The 18,320-nt window shown below is 38.4% G+C and overlaps 1 protein-coding gene across 1 annotated transcript; it reads left to right on the top strand.

The window, feature by feature from the left end:
• Positions 1-434: 434 nt before the first annotated feature.
• LOC133765152 (large ribosomal subunit protein eL30-like) lies at positions 435-836 on the top strand. Its single transcript, XM_062198782.1, has one exon. The coding sequence runs from the start codon at positions 480-482 to the stop codon at positions 825-827; it is 348 nt and encodes a 115-aa protein (XP_062054766.1). The 5' UTR covers positions 435-479; the 3' UTR covers positions 828-836.
• Positions 837-18,320: the final 17,484 nt, after the last annotated feature.

Genomic DNA, 18,320 nt, shown 5'->3' with positions numbered 1-18,320 from the left:
TCACACAGCAGTGTGGATGAGCATTGAACACACTGCGGACTAAAGCCAGGGCATTGCTCAACTTGGTGGAGAGGAGGTGAGGGGGTGATCACACCAACAGATGTGAGCATTTCTCCACCTTCTGTTCATAATAGGAGAGCAACCACACCCAATTTGGGTGTTACCCTGCATACTGCCCCACCTTGGAACACTGATCAGATTGCTGGGCACCCCCACCACACACAGTTTGGTATTCACTGAAAGTGAAGACATTTCACTAAGCCCTACAAGACACAGCTCGAAGATAAAACCCATCGTGGGGGGGGGGGGAGCAAAACTTAACTCTGCAAACGTCTGAAAATAAATGCAGAAATTCAAGAAACAAAAATAAGGAAGACACCATGACCCCCCAAAGTAATACAACATTTCAATATTAAAATATGATAATGATCTTTGTGGCTGCACTTGGTTGGAGGCCGTCCCGCACCTAAGGCAGGAAGATGGTGGCCGCCAAGAAGACAAAAAAGTCGCTGGAGTCGATCAACTCTAGGCTCCAGCTTGTGATGAAGAGTGGAAAATATGTGCTGGGGTACAAGCAGTCTCTGAAGATGATCAGGCAAGGCAAGGAGAAGCTGGTCATCCTCGCCAACAACTGCCAGGCCCTGAGGAAATCTGAAATAGAGTATTACGCCATGTTGACCAAAACTGGTGTCCACCACTACAATGGCAATAATATTGAACTGGGCACAGCTTGTGGAAAATACTACAGAGTATGCACGCTTTCTATCATTGATCCAGGTGATTCTGATATTATTAGAAGCATGCCAGAACAGACTGGTGAAAAGTGAATCATGCAATTTTTTTCTTTAATAAAACCTGCGAGAGCTTGTTGGTAAAAAAAAATTATATATGATAATGAAGAGATTGATGAAATGCCAGAAATAGAATTTAAAAAATTAATCATAGGATCACTCAAAAGGAATCAGAAGCAAATGCATGAACTAAAGAAAATCATATATGACATAAATGAAAATTTTTGCCATTAAATTGAAATTTTACAGAAATATCAAAATGAAATACTTGAAATGAAGAATTTGATAGATCAAATAATAATGCAGTGGAAAGCCTCAGCAATAGACTTGGTGAGGCAGAAGAAATAATATCAGAGCTAGGAGGCAAATCTTTGGAAATCATTCAGTCAGACAAAAAAAAAAAGACAAAAAGTTAGACAACAAAAACACTGATGGAGATTTATGGGATACTATCAACATATTGGTCTTAGGAGATCCTAAAGATATGGAAAGAAAGATGGACTAGATGGGCTATTTAGTGAAATAATTACAGAAAACTTTCCTAATTTAGAGAAATAAAGGGACATCCAAGTCCAGAAAGTACATAGAATTCCTAACAGAAATGAACAGAAAAGATCTTCAACGTAACACGATATAGTCAAACTTTCCATAGTAAAGCATGAAGAGAAGATCCTAAAATGGGCATGAGAGAAACACCAGATTACTTTCAGAGGATCTCCAATTAAACTCAGATGATGCCCACGTGCTAGAAGAAAGTGGCAAGAAATAGTCCAAGCCTTAAGAGAAAATAACTTTCAATGCAGAGTAGTGTATCCTGAAAAGCTCTCATTTATGAATGAAGGTGAAATAAAAGACTTTCCATAACAAAGAGAAGTTGAAATAATTTGCCAACACTCATCCAGTCATAAAAAAGGTGCTTTAGGACATGCTACACACAGAAACACAGAAAGAAAAACATCATTATGAAAGAATGGGAAGGCAAAAAATCTAGTAAAAGTACAGAAGAAATCCAAACTAAACAATAGGAATATTTATGGAAAAAATGGCCGGGCCACGTCATTACTTATCAATAGTCCCCTGGAATATAAATGGTCTCAACTTTCCAGTAAAAAGGCACTAATTGGCTGAATGGACTAATATGCAAGACTTATCCATTTGCTGCCACAAGAAATACATGTCACCGACAAGGACACAAACAGACTGAAAGTGAAAGTATAGAAAAAATTATTCCATGCTAACAGAAAGCAAAAAATGACAGCTGCAGCCATCCTAATATCAGACAAAATAGATTTTAACACAAAAACTATTAAAAGATTCAGAGAAGGGCACTATGTAATGATTAAGGGATAAATTCAACAGTAAGATGTGATTATAATAAATGTATATGCACCCAATTATAGGATGCCTGGTTATTTAAAAGAAATGCTAATAGATCTAAAGGGAGACATAGACTCCAATACAGTATGAGGGACTTAAACAGCCAAATTTCAACACTGGATACATCATCCAAAAGGAAAATCAACAGAGCTAATCAAAACTATAGACCAAATGGACCTAACCAATATCTACAGATATTTTCATCCCATAGCTGCAGAATACACATTCTTATCATCAGTGTGAAATTTTCTCTAGGATAGACTATATACTAGGATAAATCATACTAGGCCATAAAGAAAGCCTCAGCAAATTAAAAAAAAATCAAAATCATACCATGTATCTTCTCTGATCTCAATGGACTCTAGAATGTATGCCAACACATGGAGACTAAAAAACATGCTCTTCAATGAACAGTGGGTCATAGAAGAAATCAAAAGAGAAATAAAAATATTTCTGGAAATGAATGAAGATGACAACACATCATATCAAAACTTATGGTGTACAGCAAAAGCAGTGTTAAGAGGGAAGTTTATGATGATAGGTGCCTACATCAAGAAATTGGAAAGTCACCAAATAAATGAACTACCACTGCATCTCAAGGACTTCAGAGAAACAACAACAAACCAAACCCCAAATTACTAGGAGGAAAAAAATAATTAAAATAGAGAAGAAATAAATAAAATTGAAACAAAGGATCAGTAAATGAAGAGCTTTCTTAAAAAATTAACAAAATAGGCCGGCGCCGCGGCTCACTAGGCTAATCCTCCACCTTGCGGTGCCGGCACACTGGGTTCTAGTCCCGGTCGGGGCGCCGGTTTCTGCCCCGGTTGCCCCTCTTCCAGGCCAGCTCTCTGCTGTGGCCAGGGAGTGCAGTGGAGGATGGCTCAAGTGCTTGGGCCCTGCACCCCATGGGAGACCAGGAGAAGCACCTGGCTCCTGCCATCAGATCAGCGCGGTGCGCCGGCCGCAGCGCGCCTACCGTGGCGGCCATTGGAGGGTGAACCAACTGCAAAAGGAAGACCTTTCTCTCTGTCTCTCTCTCACTGTCCACTCTGCCTGTCAAAAAAAAAAAAAATTAACTAAAATTGACAAACCATTGACTCAACTGACCAAAAAAAAAAAAAAAAAGAGGGAGAAGGTTCAAAGCAATAAAATCAGAGATGAAAAAGGAAATGTAACAACAGATATCACATAAATAAAATGAATCATCAGGAATCACTAGGAAGAGTTGTATGCTAACAAAGTGGGAAACCGAGAAGAAATTAATACATTTCTGGACATATACAATCTACCAAATTTGAGTCATGAAGACACAGAAAACTTAAACAAACCATAACCAAGATGGAGATTGAATCAGTAATATAAAGATCCTCCTAACATAGAAAAATCCAGGTCTCAATAGCTTCACTACTGAATTCTACAAACATTTAAAGATCTAATTCCAATTCTTCCCAAGTTATTCAAAACAATTGAATAGGAGGGTATCCTCCCAGACTCCTTCTATGAAGCCTATGTGACTTTAATTCATAAACCAGAAAAAGAAACAACAGAGAAAGAGAATTATAGACCAATTCTCCTGAAGAACATAATGCAAAAATACTAACAAAATACTAACCAATTGAATCCAACAACAAATCAGAAAGCTCATCCACTCAGACCAAGTGGGATTTATCCTTGGTGTAAAGGGATGGTTCAACATCTGCAAATTGATAAACATGATACATCACATTAACAAATTGAAGGACAAAGTACTTATTACCTCAATAGACACCGATAAAGTATTTGATAAAATACACATCATTTCATGATGAAAACCTTAAGCAAACTGGGTATAGAAAGAGCAATCTATGACAAACCCACAGCCAACATCTTACTGAATGGGGAAAAATTGGAGACATTTCCACCAACATCTGGAATCAGAGACGGATGCCAACTCTTACCATTGCTATTCGATATAGCCCTGGAAGTTTTAGCAAGAGCCATTAGGCAAGAAAAAGAAATCAAGGGATACAAATTGAGAAGGAGGAAGTCAAACTATCCCTATTTGCAGATGACATGATTCTACATATAAGGGATCCAAAAGACTCCACTGAGAGACTATTGGAACTCATAAAAGAGTATGGTAAAGTAGCAGGCTATAAAATCCACACACAATTGTCAACAGTCTATGTATACGCAGACAATGCCATAGCTGAGAATGAACTTCTAAGATTGATCTCATTCACAATAGCTACAAAAAAATTACCTTGAAATAAATTTAACCAAGGACATCAAATATCTCTACCATCAAAATTTCAAAACATTAAAGAAAAAAATAAAACAAGACAAAAAAAGTGAAAAAGTCTTCCATGTTCATGGTTTGGAAGAAACAATATCCTCAAAATGCCCATATTATCAAAAGCAACAAAAATAAAAATAAATTAAATTTAGTTTGTGCTTTCTATTTAATACTTTAAATCACTGTTTGAAAATAATAAATGTAGATAATTCTGTCTCATCTTCTTTTGCACTGGATTTGTGTATATACCAAAAGATATGTGAGGAATTATTTAAGTCATAGGGTTCAAATAAAAATGAGGATTGCAATATTTAATATAGCTGTAATATCTAGTATCATCTCTAAATTCAAAAGAATCATTGTATTGCCATCTACTATCAGCTTTACAGTATCAGGTTACAATACTTAATTGTGAGTAAATGTTAATGAATTTAACCATGGTTTGTAGTATATAATGTTGATAATGGCAAATGTTTGATAATATTTTATGTAATATTTTTTACTTTATTTTCAATTATATCAGTACAGGGGCATTTATTGCTTTCCACCTAGGAAGATTAGGTACATTAAAAGTAAATTTCGTTACAATCTGACATAGTTTTCAGTGATAAGAAAATGAAAACATACGTCACAGCATCATAAAAATCCAATAAAGTAACAAATAGATTTGTGCTCCACATAACAGTATAGAATTGAGACTAAAGGCATGCCAATCACTTAAGTCTTTCCCTCAAAGGATTTGCTCAAACCTTATACTTCTGATTTTAAAACCTTTTTCTCGTTAACTCAGGTAGCCAAAAACTTGAACTCTGTCTGTAACAATAATGATGGCATCTGGAACACATTGTAAGCAACAGACAAAGCCAAAAGTCAGTGGAATACAACATGTGAGCAAAGTATTCTCAGTTTAGTTATGTGGTGAGGTATTTACACGCACTTTGATACTTGAGCCCTTTCTGGTTTTTTTTTTCTCTTTTTTTTTCCTTCTCTCTCTCTCTCTCTCTCTCTCTTTTTTTTTTTCTTTTTTGACAGGCAGAGTGGACAGTGAGAGAGAGAGACAGAGAGAAAGGTCTTCCTTTTGCCATTGGTTCACCCTCCAATGGCTGCCACTGCTGGCACGCTGCGGCCGGCGCACCGCGCTGATCTGATGGCAGGAGCCAGGTGCTTCTCCTGGTCTCCCATGTGGGTGCAGGGCCCAAGCACTTGGGTCATCCTCCGCTGCACTCCTGGGCCACAGCAGAGAGCTGGCCTGGAAGAGGGGCAACAGGGACAGAATCCAGTGCCCCGACCAGGACTAGAACCTGGTGTGCAGGCGCCGCAAGGCGGAGGATTAGCCTATTGAGCCATGGCGCTGGCCGAGCCCTTTCTTTTGATAGGCAACTTTACAAAGTTAATGCTATGATTGCACCAATAGCTCTAAAATATTAATGCTTTGAAATATAAAATAGGGTGTCATTACTGTCCTGGCCTTCCACTTGATGATATTGTATGTCATGAGAGGATTTCCTTCATTTACTTAAAATGTTACTGCATCTGTGAATTAAACCTCTTGAATATGCACAAGTTAGTTAAATTAAACCTCTTGAATATGCACAATATGAGTTAAATAATTGTGGGTCAATACTTCAGGAAATAGATATATTCTGCATCATGAAAGTCAAAGGCAGGAAATCAGCATGAGTTTAAAGCATTAGATTGGGAGGTAATAAAATGCAGATACACAGCAAGAGTCTACATTTTTAATATGTGAGAGGTTCTCCAACTGCTCTCAAGAGGGGGCAGAAGGAAGAGACAGATGGCAATTGATATTAAGAATAAAATGTATTCTATAACTTTGAAAGCCCATGTCCTCAGGCTTTTATTTCATTTTATTGAGAGTTTAAGGTCTTATCATAGAGTCCTCTTATATATTCTTTATAACTTCTTCAATTTATCTGCTATCTCTGTCTCTGTATCAATGTATGGGCTTATGCATAAATTGTCTATGTATCTATTATTTCCTATCTATCTCTACACCTATGTATCATTGATCATTTTATTCATCACAGACCTAGACTATTCATACAAAAGAAATTGAAATGAAGTATAGACATTACCTCAATCCAAATAATAAGGGTAGCTCTCTAGTTCTGAGAAAATAAAACCCTCATTTTCAGCTGTGACTTTCTTTTTTTTTTCTTTTTTTTATTTAGTAAATATAAATTTCCAAAGTACAGTTTATGGCTTACCCCCCCCCCATAATTTCCCTCCCACTCCCACCCCTCCCATCTCCCGCTCCCTCTCCCATTCCATTCACATCAAGATTCATTTTCAATTATCTTTATATACAGAAGATTGATTTAGTGTATATTAAGTAAAGATTTCATCAGTTTGCACCCACACAGAAACACAAAAGTAAAATACTGTTTCAGTACTAGTTATAGTGTTACTTCACATTGGACAACACATTAAGGACAGATCCCACATGAGACATAAGTACACAGTGACTCCTGTTGTTGATTTAACAATTTGACACTCTTGTTTATGGTGTCAGTAATCTCCCTAGGCTCTAGTCATGAGTTGCCAAGGCTATGGAAGCCGTTAGGGTTTGCCGACTTTGATCTTATTCAGGCAGGGTCATAGTCAAAGTGGAAGTTTTCTCCTCCCTTCAGAGAAAGGTACCTCCTTCTTTGATGGCCCTGTTCTTTCCACTGGGATCTCACTTGCTGAGATTTTTCATTTAGGTCTTCTTCTTCTTCTTCTTCTCCTTTTTTTTTTTTTTTTTTTTTTTGACAGAGTGTCTTGGCTTTCCATGCCTAAAATCCTGTCATGGGCTCTTCAACCAGATCCAAATGCCTTAAGGGCTGATTCTGAGGCCAGAGTGTTGTTTAGGACATCTGCCATTCTATGAGTCTGCTGTGTATCCTGCTTCCCATGATGGATCATTCTCTCCCTTTTTTGATTCTATCAGTTAGTATTAGCAGACACTAGTCTTGTTTGTGTGATCCCTTTGACTCTTAGACCTATCAGTGTGATCAATTGTGAACTGAAATTGGTCACTTTGACTAGTGAGATGGCATTGGTACATGCCACCTTGATGGGATTGTATTGGAATCCCCTGGCACGTTTCTAACTCCACCATTTGGGACAAGTCTGATTGAGCATGTCCCAAATTGTACATCTCCTCCCTCTCTTATTCCCACTCTTATATTTAACAGGGATCACTTTTCAGTTAAATTTAAACACCTAAGAATAATTGTGTGTTAATTACAGAGTTCAACCACTAGTACTAGAACAAAAAAAAATACTAAAATGGATAAATTATTACATTGTGCATCAACAGTCAGGACAAGAGCTGATCAAGTCACTGTTTCTCATAGTGTCCATTTAACTTCAACAGGTTTCCCCTTTGGAGCTCAGTTAGTTGTCGCCAATCAGGGAGAACATATGATATTTGTCCCTTTGTGACTGGCTTAATTCACTCAGCATGATGTGTTCCAGATTCCTCCATTTTGTTGCAGATGACCGGATTTCATTTTTTTTACTGCTGTATAGTATTCTACAGAGTACATGTCCCATAATTTCTTTATCCAGTTGATGGGCATTTGGGTTGATTCCAGGTCTTAGCTATTGTGAATTGAGCTGCAATAAACATTAAGGTGCAGATGGCTTTTTTGTTTGCCAATTTAATTTCCTTTGGGTAAATTCCAAGGAGTGGGATGGCAGGGTTGTATGGTAAGGTTATATTCAGGTTTTTGAGGAATCTCCAGACTGACTCCCATAGTGGATTAACCAGATTGCATTCCTACCAACAGTGGGTTAGTGTCCCTTTTCCCCACATCCTTGCCAGCATCTATTGTTGGTAGATTTCTGAATGTGAGCCATTCTAACCAGGGTGAGGTGAAACCTCATTGTGGTTTTGTTTTGCATTTCCCTAATTGTTAATGATCTTGAACATTTTTTCATGTGTCTGTTGGCCATTTGGATTTTCTCTTTGGAAAAATGTCTATTGAGGTCCTTGGCCCATCTCTTCAGTGGGTTGTTTGTTTTGATGTTGTGGAGTTTCTTGATTTCTTTGTAGATTCTGGTTATCAACCCTTTATCTGTTGCATAGTTTGCAAATATTTTTTTCCATTCTGTTGGTTGCCTCTTCACTTTCCTGACTGTTTCTTTTGAAGTACAGAAACTTCTCAATTTGATGCAATCCCAAAAGTTAATTTTGGCTTTGACTGCCTGTGCTTCCGGGGTCTTTTCCAAGAAGTCTTTGCCAGTACCTATATCAGCTGTGACTTTCTAACTGAAAGCTCTTCATTCCTGCCAATTCTGTTTAATTCTTCATTTAATTTCTCCTGTCTCAAGAAAAATTCCTCTCTCCTCACTTATTCTCTGCCTGTTCCACCTTCTCAGCAGATTTATCACAATTGTGAACCCTTCTTTCTTACAGCATGAGTGTTCTCTTAGCAGAGACTAAACCCTTCCAGAAATATCCTCAAGAATTTTGTGAGAGCCAAGTGCAGCTGCACACTTTGCTTTCCAATGCTCTTCATCTGTTAAATCATGAGCAACATTCCTAACCCCATGGTAGGCTACCATGGCTCTTCTCCTTCAAGCACTCCACAGCATATCCAGCAAATAACTCAATTCTTGCTTCATGGCCTATTATCTGCCCTACTAGTTCTTTTCTCTTATCACAAGAAAGGTAGTATGTCAAAATCATGGCCATTTTCTAGTGGCAGAATTTTTCTCACTCAACTGTCATGCTCTCATAAAACTTCTTTTCTGTTAACTGTTTTGATATGGCACCCTAGAACAATGAATAAAGGTCTGATGGGATTCAATAGGGGAAGAGGACAGTTGTTCAAAGACCAGATACCACATTCCTATAGGGATTATGCAAAAAATATTTCATAAAAATTAGATAAGAATAGGGTCTTTGGAATTTAACAATAGTTTCAATTATTTATTATTAGAGATGTTAATTCTCCATTTATGTGAAGAAGGCTCATAAGGCTGCCTTTTCCCCGAGAGTGGCCACTGGGATAGGCTTTCTCAGGGCCCCTGCGGAAAAAATTTTAAGTAGAAACTGTTGGGGAGGCCACTGTTAGCCTAATCCAGCTGCACATGAGGAACACACCCAGCTGATTTGACTATGAACCCCTTGTGTTTGTTCACTCCTGTCATGTTGAACTCTGTACACTCTGGCTGGGTGGTGTGGATTTCAAGATAGATCCAGTAGCCACCATCCTTCCTTCCCATAAGTAAAGGCAAAGGCCTCTCCCAATGGAACTTCTAGGTGACTTTTGGAAAAGATTAAACATTCCTTAAACACTATGCACATGCACGAGCCCTCTTGGGCCTCAGGGTCTTGTAGCTCAACAATCTTCAGATAAGACAACAATTCATCAATGATGTCAGCATCTAGAAGTAATAAAGTCATTAACTTATGTAGAGAACATACCAATAGTCCTTCTCCAAAAGTTTCCTAAGAGTTAGGTCCATCATATTGTGACTGGTTTTGTATTTTGATTACTAATTGTTCAGAATATTGTCCTAACCACTATGCCAAATATATGCCTTCAAAACGTTAAATCTCTGATGACTTCTTCTGTCTCCAAGTTGGTGACCTTTTAAAGAGAAAAAAAAAAAAAAACCTGCCTTAGTTGGTTTGACAATATTCTAGAATAAGCCATTAGTGCTGAACTATGGCTGGCTTTAGCCTGGCCCTCCTCTGGCTGTTAGGGTATTTAGGGAGTGAATCAGTGGATAGAAAAATCTCTCTTTCTCTTCCCTACCCCCACATTTGTCATTCTGACTCCCAAATAAATAAATAATTTTTTAAATTAAAAAAAAATTCCCTTTAAAATATAGCAATATCAATTTGACACCCTACTATTTTTAGATAGGAAAATACCTTTACCCAAAGACTACCACAGGTAACAGTTTTAGGATCACAATTTTTAATTGCTTATGTAACATACACTTTACTTGCAAGTGGTGTCTACAATATAATGTTATAAGGAAGTGCTATAATTTTATACTACATTTAATATTATATAGTCAATATTTGTATATGTGGTTCATTAAAAATTGGGATGCAGAGAGACAGAAAGAGACAGAGTGCTGCTTCACTACCCAAATGCCACCATAGACAGTGCTAGGCTCCCATGTGAATGGCAGAAACCCAAATAGTTGACTTATACTACCACATCCTGGAGTCTAGCTTAGCCGGAAAATGGAGTCAGGAGCTGGAGCCTGAATAGAACGCAGACAGGTGCTCTTCACAGTGTACTTGTTTTATGAATGGCTGAAATGAAATAAAAGTCCTGTGAATGATCCTCCTCTGGATTTGCTAAAACCTAAAAATGTAGTAAGAATGTTCAAAGAAACTTATTTTTACTTTAAAAATGTGTATCAGAGTCCAGAAGAAGCCTTGAGTTTCTGTAAATATAATGGATTAAATACAGTAACCCACCCCCTGAAAAAAAACTAAAATATCAGAGATAATATTTTTAAAGCATATATGCTCAAAGAAAAGTGAGCTTGCAGCTAAGGAAATAGAACTCATAATGATAAACAAATCAGTGAATCTTGATTCACTCAAAGTAACTGCCTATATTCCTGATTTTGGTTTATCTCAGCCTCCCAGATTTGCTAACACTACACCTGTGTCAGATCATAGGAGACAGAAAACAGATCCTTAGTGCGGCTCATATAGAACTTCATCCCTGAACTTTGGATTCTGAAAGGCTACATCCCCTTTGTAAGGATGAGCTAGGACTACAGCTTTCTCACCCTATGACTTGGCCTGTCTTCAGAGCACTGACCAAGAGTATCTTTCTCAAATATTTGTTTGAGAAGCAGTGGACTTCCCTGAGAATTTGTAGCCCTCAGCCACTCTCCACTCCAGATTTCAGTCAGAACTGACAGCACCTAAGGGACCTCCAAATCTTTCAACCAATATATATATATATATATATATATATATATATATATATATATATATTTAGTTTATTGATTCTCATTTGAAAGTCAGTGTGACGAAGTGAGAGAAATTGTCCCATCTGCTGACCTACTCCCCAGATGCCCATGACAGCCAGGGCTGGACCAAGCCGAAGTGAGGAGTCCATAATTCCATCTGGGTCTCCCACCTTGGCAGCAGGGATCCAAGTATTTCAAAAATCATCAGCTGCCTCCCAGAGTGAGCATTAGCACAAAGGTGGATCAGAAGCAGAGGTGAGACTCAATCCTAGGTGCTCTGACAGGGTACGCTGGTGTCCCAAGCAGAGGTTAACCCACTGCACCAGAACAGCTGCCCCAAGTCAACAGCTGTTTAAATCACCCTCTTTATGACAATGTCTGGTAATGTCCCCAGGCAGAAGAGCAAGCAGTTCTTCCCTGGAAGGACCAGTCTTCAACACAGGCCTCAACATTCCATAGACAAAGGGTTATGTTTTAGATTTATGTTTTATCAGTCATAATGCCCCTTAAGATGCCTACATTCCTTAACAACTCGCCTGAGTTTGAGTCCCAGCTCCACCCTCTATTTCAGCTTCTGGTTAATGTGCAGCATGGGAGGCAGCCAGTGATGGCTCAAATAGCTTGGTCCCTGTCCCCTACAAGGGAGACCCAGATGGAGTTCTAGGCTCCTGGCTTTGCTCCAGGCATTGTGGGCATTTGGGGAGTGATCAGTAGTTGAGAGATCTCTGTCTGGTTTCATTCTTCTTTCCTCTCTCTCTCTCTGTCTTTGAAATAAATGAGATTAATAAATTTTTAAATGTTAAATACTTTTTAAAAGAAATTGGATATAGCATTAATATATGAATAAGAGACCATACAAATCGAAATATATGTAAAGCTCTTGAAGTGATAAAAATATAATAACTGAAATTAAGATCTCAATGTTCATGATTAGCAGAGGATTAGACAAGCTTGGATTTCTTTCACACCCAAAGCCGGCAACAGAGAATCTGCTCCATAGTAAATGCCTTTTTCGTTTCCTATTTGTTTTTCAGGAAAATCTCATTCACATTTCAGGATTTATCTGATTAGGTCAGTTTATCCCAGGCTAATCTCCCACTCTGAAGACATTTGTGCCAAATGATATAACCTAATCATGACTGTGGTTGTCTTAGAGGATTATACAGGGTACGTAAGATTTCTGAGGATAGAGATCTTGGGTGTGCCATGGAATTATTCTTACTGCAGATAATACAAAGGAGAAATTAACTTGCATGGAGAATATAATAAAATGTTTTAATATCTTGCCAATGTTCCAGAGTCTGGAAAGATGAAATGCTGGGAAGCCAATGTTTAAACTGTATGGATTGATAATCTTAAGAAAATAATGAAAGATTAATATATTTATGTATAATGTCAAAAATTATGCAGGCAACATGATCGCACACACACAAGCATGGAAAACATACGACATTTGTACTAAATCTCAAATGAAAATCTATCTTAGAATCTTGAACCACCAAAGGGAAAAATGTACTAGATAATAAGAAATGAATGAAAATTATTGACTTCTCAGAACAAAAGAAATTAGAAGAGGAAAAATATCTTCCAAGCTATGACATAAAATATTCACTAACAGTGAATATTGTTAACAATTACTTCTTGAAAAAAAAGAAAAAATAGGTATTGCAAGGAAAATAAAAAAAATCCTAAAAGTGAAAAAAATCACCACCAATAGACGCTGAATAAATGCAGGTATTGAGAAACTGTAATTCAGGAGAAAAGGATCCTTGTAAGATATACAGGGTGTAGGGATCAAGGATGAGCAATAATGAATGTGGACGTTGGTGAACACAAAAACATATAAATAAATATGTTCTGTAGAAAATAGTGTACACTTCTATAGGATTACAATGTAAGAAAGAACTAAAATCTTAAAGTGATTTCTAACATTTCTCATTGTGATGTGATGAAAAGTAAAATTATTGTTGATGACTGAAATGCTTACTTTAACTTTTTATAGGTTAGCTAAGAAAAGATTAGAAATGCTCTCATGGGTTTTCAGCCAGACAAGGAAGACTTGGGGGCTGATTTTGAGGTTGGAGTGTTACTCAAGGCGATTGTCAATCATTGAATCTGCTTCCCATGTTGGAGCGTTCTCTCCTCTTTGGTTCTATCTATTATTGTTACTAGACACTGGATCCTATTTATGTGATCATTTTAACACTTAATATGATCTCTTTGACACTTGAGATGGCATTTTTACCACCCAGCTTGGTGGGGTTTGGGATCTCATGACAAGTTTTTGAACTGTGCCCTTGGGGGTGAGTCCATAAGAATGTAGTCAGAACTATACAGTTTTACAGTTACAAACTTCCTGTCCCTCTGTTATTTCCTCTTATTTTTACTGAGATCCACCCTCAATTGACTTTATACACATATGGTTAACTCTATCTAAAGATTTCAACAAATACTATGAAGAAAAAAAAGACAAAAATAAATGAAACTGTTTCTTAGCAGTCAGGACAGGGACAGCTCAAGTCATCCTTTCTCGAGGTGTCAGTTTCACTTCTACAGATTTTGTTTTAGATGCTCTGCTGGTTCTCACAGGTCAGAGAGAATGTGTGGTATTTGCACCTCTGGGGCTGCCTTGTTTCACTGAGTATGATGTTTTCCAGGTTTATCCATTTTGTTGAAGATAACCAGATTTCGTTTGTTTTTACTGATGTGTACTATTCCATGGTGTGCATATCCCGTATTCTGCGTCCAATCATTGATTGGCAGGCATTTGGGTTGGTTCCATGTCTTGGCTATTGTGAATCAAGCTGTGGTGAACATGGGGGTGCAGATGGCTCTTTCACATGCTGATTTCATTCCCCTTGGGTGGGTTCCCAGGAGAGAGATGACTGGGTCATGTGCTGGGTCTGTATTCAGGTTTTTGACATGTCTCCATACTGTCATCTATAGTAGCTATGCCATTTTGTGTTTCCACCAATAGTTGATTAGCATACATTTTCCCCCACATCCTTGCCAGCATTTGTTGGTTTCTGTGTGAAGGCCATTTCTGTGTGAGGCCTCATTGTGGTTTTGATTTGAAGTTCCTTGACAGCAATGATCCTGAATATTTTTTCATGCATCTGTTGGCCATTTGGATTTCCTCTTTTGAAAAATGTGTGTTTCAGGGCCAGTACTGTAGCATAGCAGGTAAAGCCACCACCTGCAGTACCAGCATCCCATAAGGATGCCAGTTTGAGTCCTGGCTGCTCTACTTCCGATTCAGCTCTCTACTGTGGCCTGGGAAAGCAGTGGAAGATGGCCCAAGTTCTTGGGTCCTTGTATCCAGATGGGAGACCTGGCTCCTGGTTTTGGATCAGTGCAGCTCTGACCATTGTGGCCAATTGCTGAGTGAACCAGTGGATGAAAGACCTCTCTCTCTCTTACTCTCCTTCTCTCTCTCTTTGTAACTCTTTCAAATAAATAAATTTTGAAAAAAAGATTAGAAATATAAGCTATAAAACCTAAACTAGGAGACAGAAAAATGAAATGAGAATGAAATATTTAATCAACCACAATGAAAGCAAGGAATAATTTAAACAAAAAAAAGGGGGGGGGGGCAGGGAGAAAGGAAAGGAAAAAGAGGAGCAAATAAAAAAGGTATGCAAGAGTTTAGAAATCAATCCAGTTAAAACAGCTGATGAAGTTTGAGCTAATATGTATATAGTACATTCATTGTTGTGTCAATGCACAGGTGTATTAATTTGTTCAGATATGATAAACAGTGTGATAAAAATCTGCAAATATAATTTTACGTTACATCATTTATTTTGAGGTGATAATGCTTTGCCCTACCGATTAGCATCAATTTCTACCTGCTGGTTAACAGTCACAATCTACAAGCCTGCGGTTTACACTGTACTTAAAAGTTAACAAGTTAGTCAAACACAGTCTTAAGTAGTAGAAGACACAAAACTCATGGCTCAGAAACAAAATGCAGGTTATTACTCACAGCAATAAACGCAGGCAGAATGTTAACATTCGCTTGGACTGGTTCCTCTTACCTCAGTTCCCCCAAGACAATGCAAAAGAGGCCAGGTGACACCTGCACACACAAGCGTTTACAGGAGAGGAAAATTGAGCTTAGGAAACTTGATTCTTTATGTCCACAGGGAGTCACGGTCTTCATCATCCAAGGCCTTTCACTATAAAAACATAACAGAAAAGATAGTCTGCAACAAAGTGAAATTAGCAGAAAACCTGAAAAGTGAAAGTTCCATGAATAACTGTTCCCAACAGTCACTCCCATGGTTCTGATGACTTCTATGCCTTTGCCGTCTGATGCATTTCCCAGAGTCTGCAATTCTGTTGGCAAAAATAATTAATCCAATGAACAGAAATGGGACAAAATCTATTGACTCTTTATCACATAGTACCTTACTGAAGCTTCCATCAGCAGTACCGTATGCCACAGCACGTGTGGCCCAACCCACAGGGTTGACTTGAATCATGGCCCTGTGATTATTGACCCCCTCAACTGGGAAAATGCCAGACGTCTTTGGGCTCTACCTTAAAAAGCCTTGTGACTTTTAGCTTAACTTTCTGTACCCATCTTGCCTCTTCATCAAAGGCCTTAATCCAGAAGAGGCAGGAGATGTTCAAGGTTGCCAAATGCTGTCTTGGCCCACAGAGAATTTTAGACCAAACCCATCATCAAAAAGAATCCTGTCCAAGGATTGGCACTGTAGCATAGTGGGTAAAGCTGCTGCCTGCAGTGCCGGCATCCCATATGGGCACTGGTTCGAGTCCTGGCTGCTCCACTTCCGATCCAGCTCTCTGCTATGGTAGAAGATGGCCCAAGTGCTTGAGCCCCTGCACCCACATAGGAGACCCAGAAGCTCCTGGCAGGATCAGCACAGCTCTCACCATTGTGGCCAATTGGGAGTGAATTAGCAGATGGAAGAATACTCTCTCTCTCTCTCCCTCTATCTCTCTCTCTCTCTGCCTCTCCTTCTCTCTGTGTGTAACTCTGACTTTCAAATAAATAAATAAAATATTTTAAAAAAAGAACCCTGTCCAGAGAGTTGAGACCGACCTGAATACTGACTGAAGAGACACCATTCATCTCATCAGCTAAAATCAGGGCCACATTGCAACCCTTGTATTCTACTTGGGTAAGTTTCATGCTGTAACTAACTACCCATGGGTATGTAGCAATAGCAAATCAGCTATTCCATTAGCAAACTCTCCCTAGTAACCAAGAGGAGCTTCAGTCTGACCAAGTCATTCAGTTTAGCCATAGAATTGATGTGGAATTGGTACCTTAATTTTCAGTCCAGCAGAACCCCACTGCCAGAGATAAGAATTCTAAGTAGAGACATATATAGGTGCACAAAGGGAGAACAGGCGATAGACTGTACACACATTCATATGTGAGTGCAGGCCACTCCACATAGAGAAATACTCATCATCAGTGGGCCAGGGGGTTGCTTAAAGAGAGAGCAAAGCCTGGACAATTCAGCCAGCCATGGTGAAGGGCAGAAAGAGGGCTCTCCCCAATGTTTTAATTGAATAAATAAACAGGGTGGGATCTTAGCATGAATGAAGCCATCCGGAACTATAATGGCACTTCCACTTGGAGTTTAATATGCACATGATCATCACAGTATCTCCTTCCTCACCCCAGATGAGACAGGTACATTCTAGGAAGGTGGATATTTTAGGCTGACAGGTAAAGAGATAACCTTACATTGCAAGAATTGCAGCTCACCTGGACCTAACTAGCTGCTTATCAGAGTGAACACGAGAATAAATAAGTCAATTTCAGTTCAGAGTGTCTTTGACGAAGCATCAGGAATTTCTAATTTCATTGAGTCTTGACTTTTGATGAACTCTTTTGAGTATTCTGTGTGATGAATTGAAAGACACAAATCATCTTGGCATGTTAAGCATCATAGCCTACCTTGATAAAAAAGCATTGCGTGATTGAGTTTCAAACTTAAGCAGACCCTTCCTTAATGAAGTCTTTTTTTTTTTTTCCTGAAAGAATGAATGACAAAACTGTGGTTATTTACAGTGAGGCCTTTGGCAGATATTACCTTGAAAATGAATATTAAGAGTCTGTCATTTCAAAGGGAACAGCTGTCGGTGATTGATGAGAGTGATAAAATTTGAGCTCCAAGGTAAAAATTAAAATTTTGAAAAAAAAATTGTCCTGCCAATTGAGATCTTGACAGTATTTATAAGTTCTTCTGATGAGATTGGTGGAGAAATTGAAGTATGTGATTTTGTGATATTGCATAAGGAAATAGATCACTGTTTGGAATATTTTCCAACTGAACACTGTATTATTTTCCTTCTTTTGTACCAAATTTATGCATTGCCTCCTCAAAAAAGAAAAGTCAGAAGGCCCAGTAAGTTACAGTATCAAGATCAAAGTCCATAATCCTTGGGATATTGCAACATCCTCTAGTGAGCACTAAAATGGCAAGGTTTGCTGCTCTCAGCACCCATTATATGTGTTGGTAAAACAAGGACGGGAACATGTAGCAAGTATTCCAACCAGGAGTGGGGGAGAATCAGAGATCACAGAAAACAAGGGTCCTTTAACATTCTGATCCCTTGTTGGTCAGATAAAAACAGTGCCATTTTGCTCATCCTTCTGTTTTGGAGATGCATTGTCTATCATCCTTAGCCACCTGGGCAGTGACTATGCCAAAACACATGCTCCTTGAGCCCTGACCAGATTTCTCAGCCTGCTTCCCGCTCTTTGAAGTTTGGTGGCTTAATGAACAGTTTAAATGTTAAATGTTTCTGTCATACGTTCTTATGATCTCAGTTTGTTCTGTTTACTGTACAACTATCTAGAAAATGTAGTAGATGTATGTTTTTAATTTTTTCTCCACTTTATGTGCCTTAACTGCCCCCATTATTCTTCTCACAAT

Source organism: Lepus europaeus, chromosome 1, assembly GCF_033115175.1.
Source record: "Lepus europaeus isolate LE1 chromosome 1, mLepTim1.pri, whole genome shotgun sequence".
Taxonomy (NCBI): Eukaryota; Metazoa; Chordata; class Mammalia; order Lagomorpha; family Leporidae; genus Lepus; species Lepus europaeus.
Note: the sequence above shows the minus strand (reverse complement) of the source record. Positions and strands in the feature narration are given on the sequence as shown.

Bases quoted from the DNA above. Each gene is read 5' to 3' on its own strand.
- LOC133765152 (XM_062198782.1), top strand. From the start codon at position 480: ATGGTGGCCGCCAAGAAGACAAAAAAGTCGCTGGAGTCGATCAACTCT.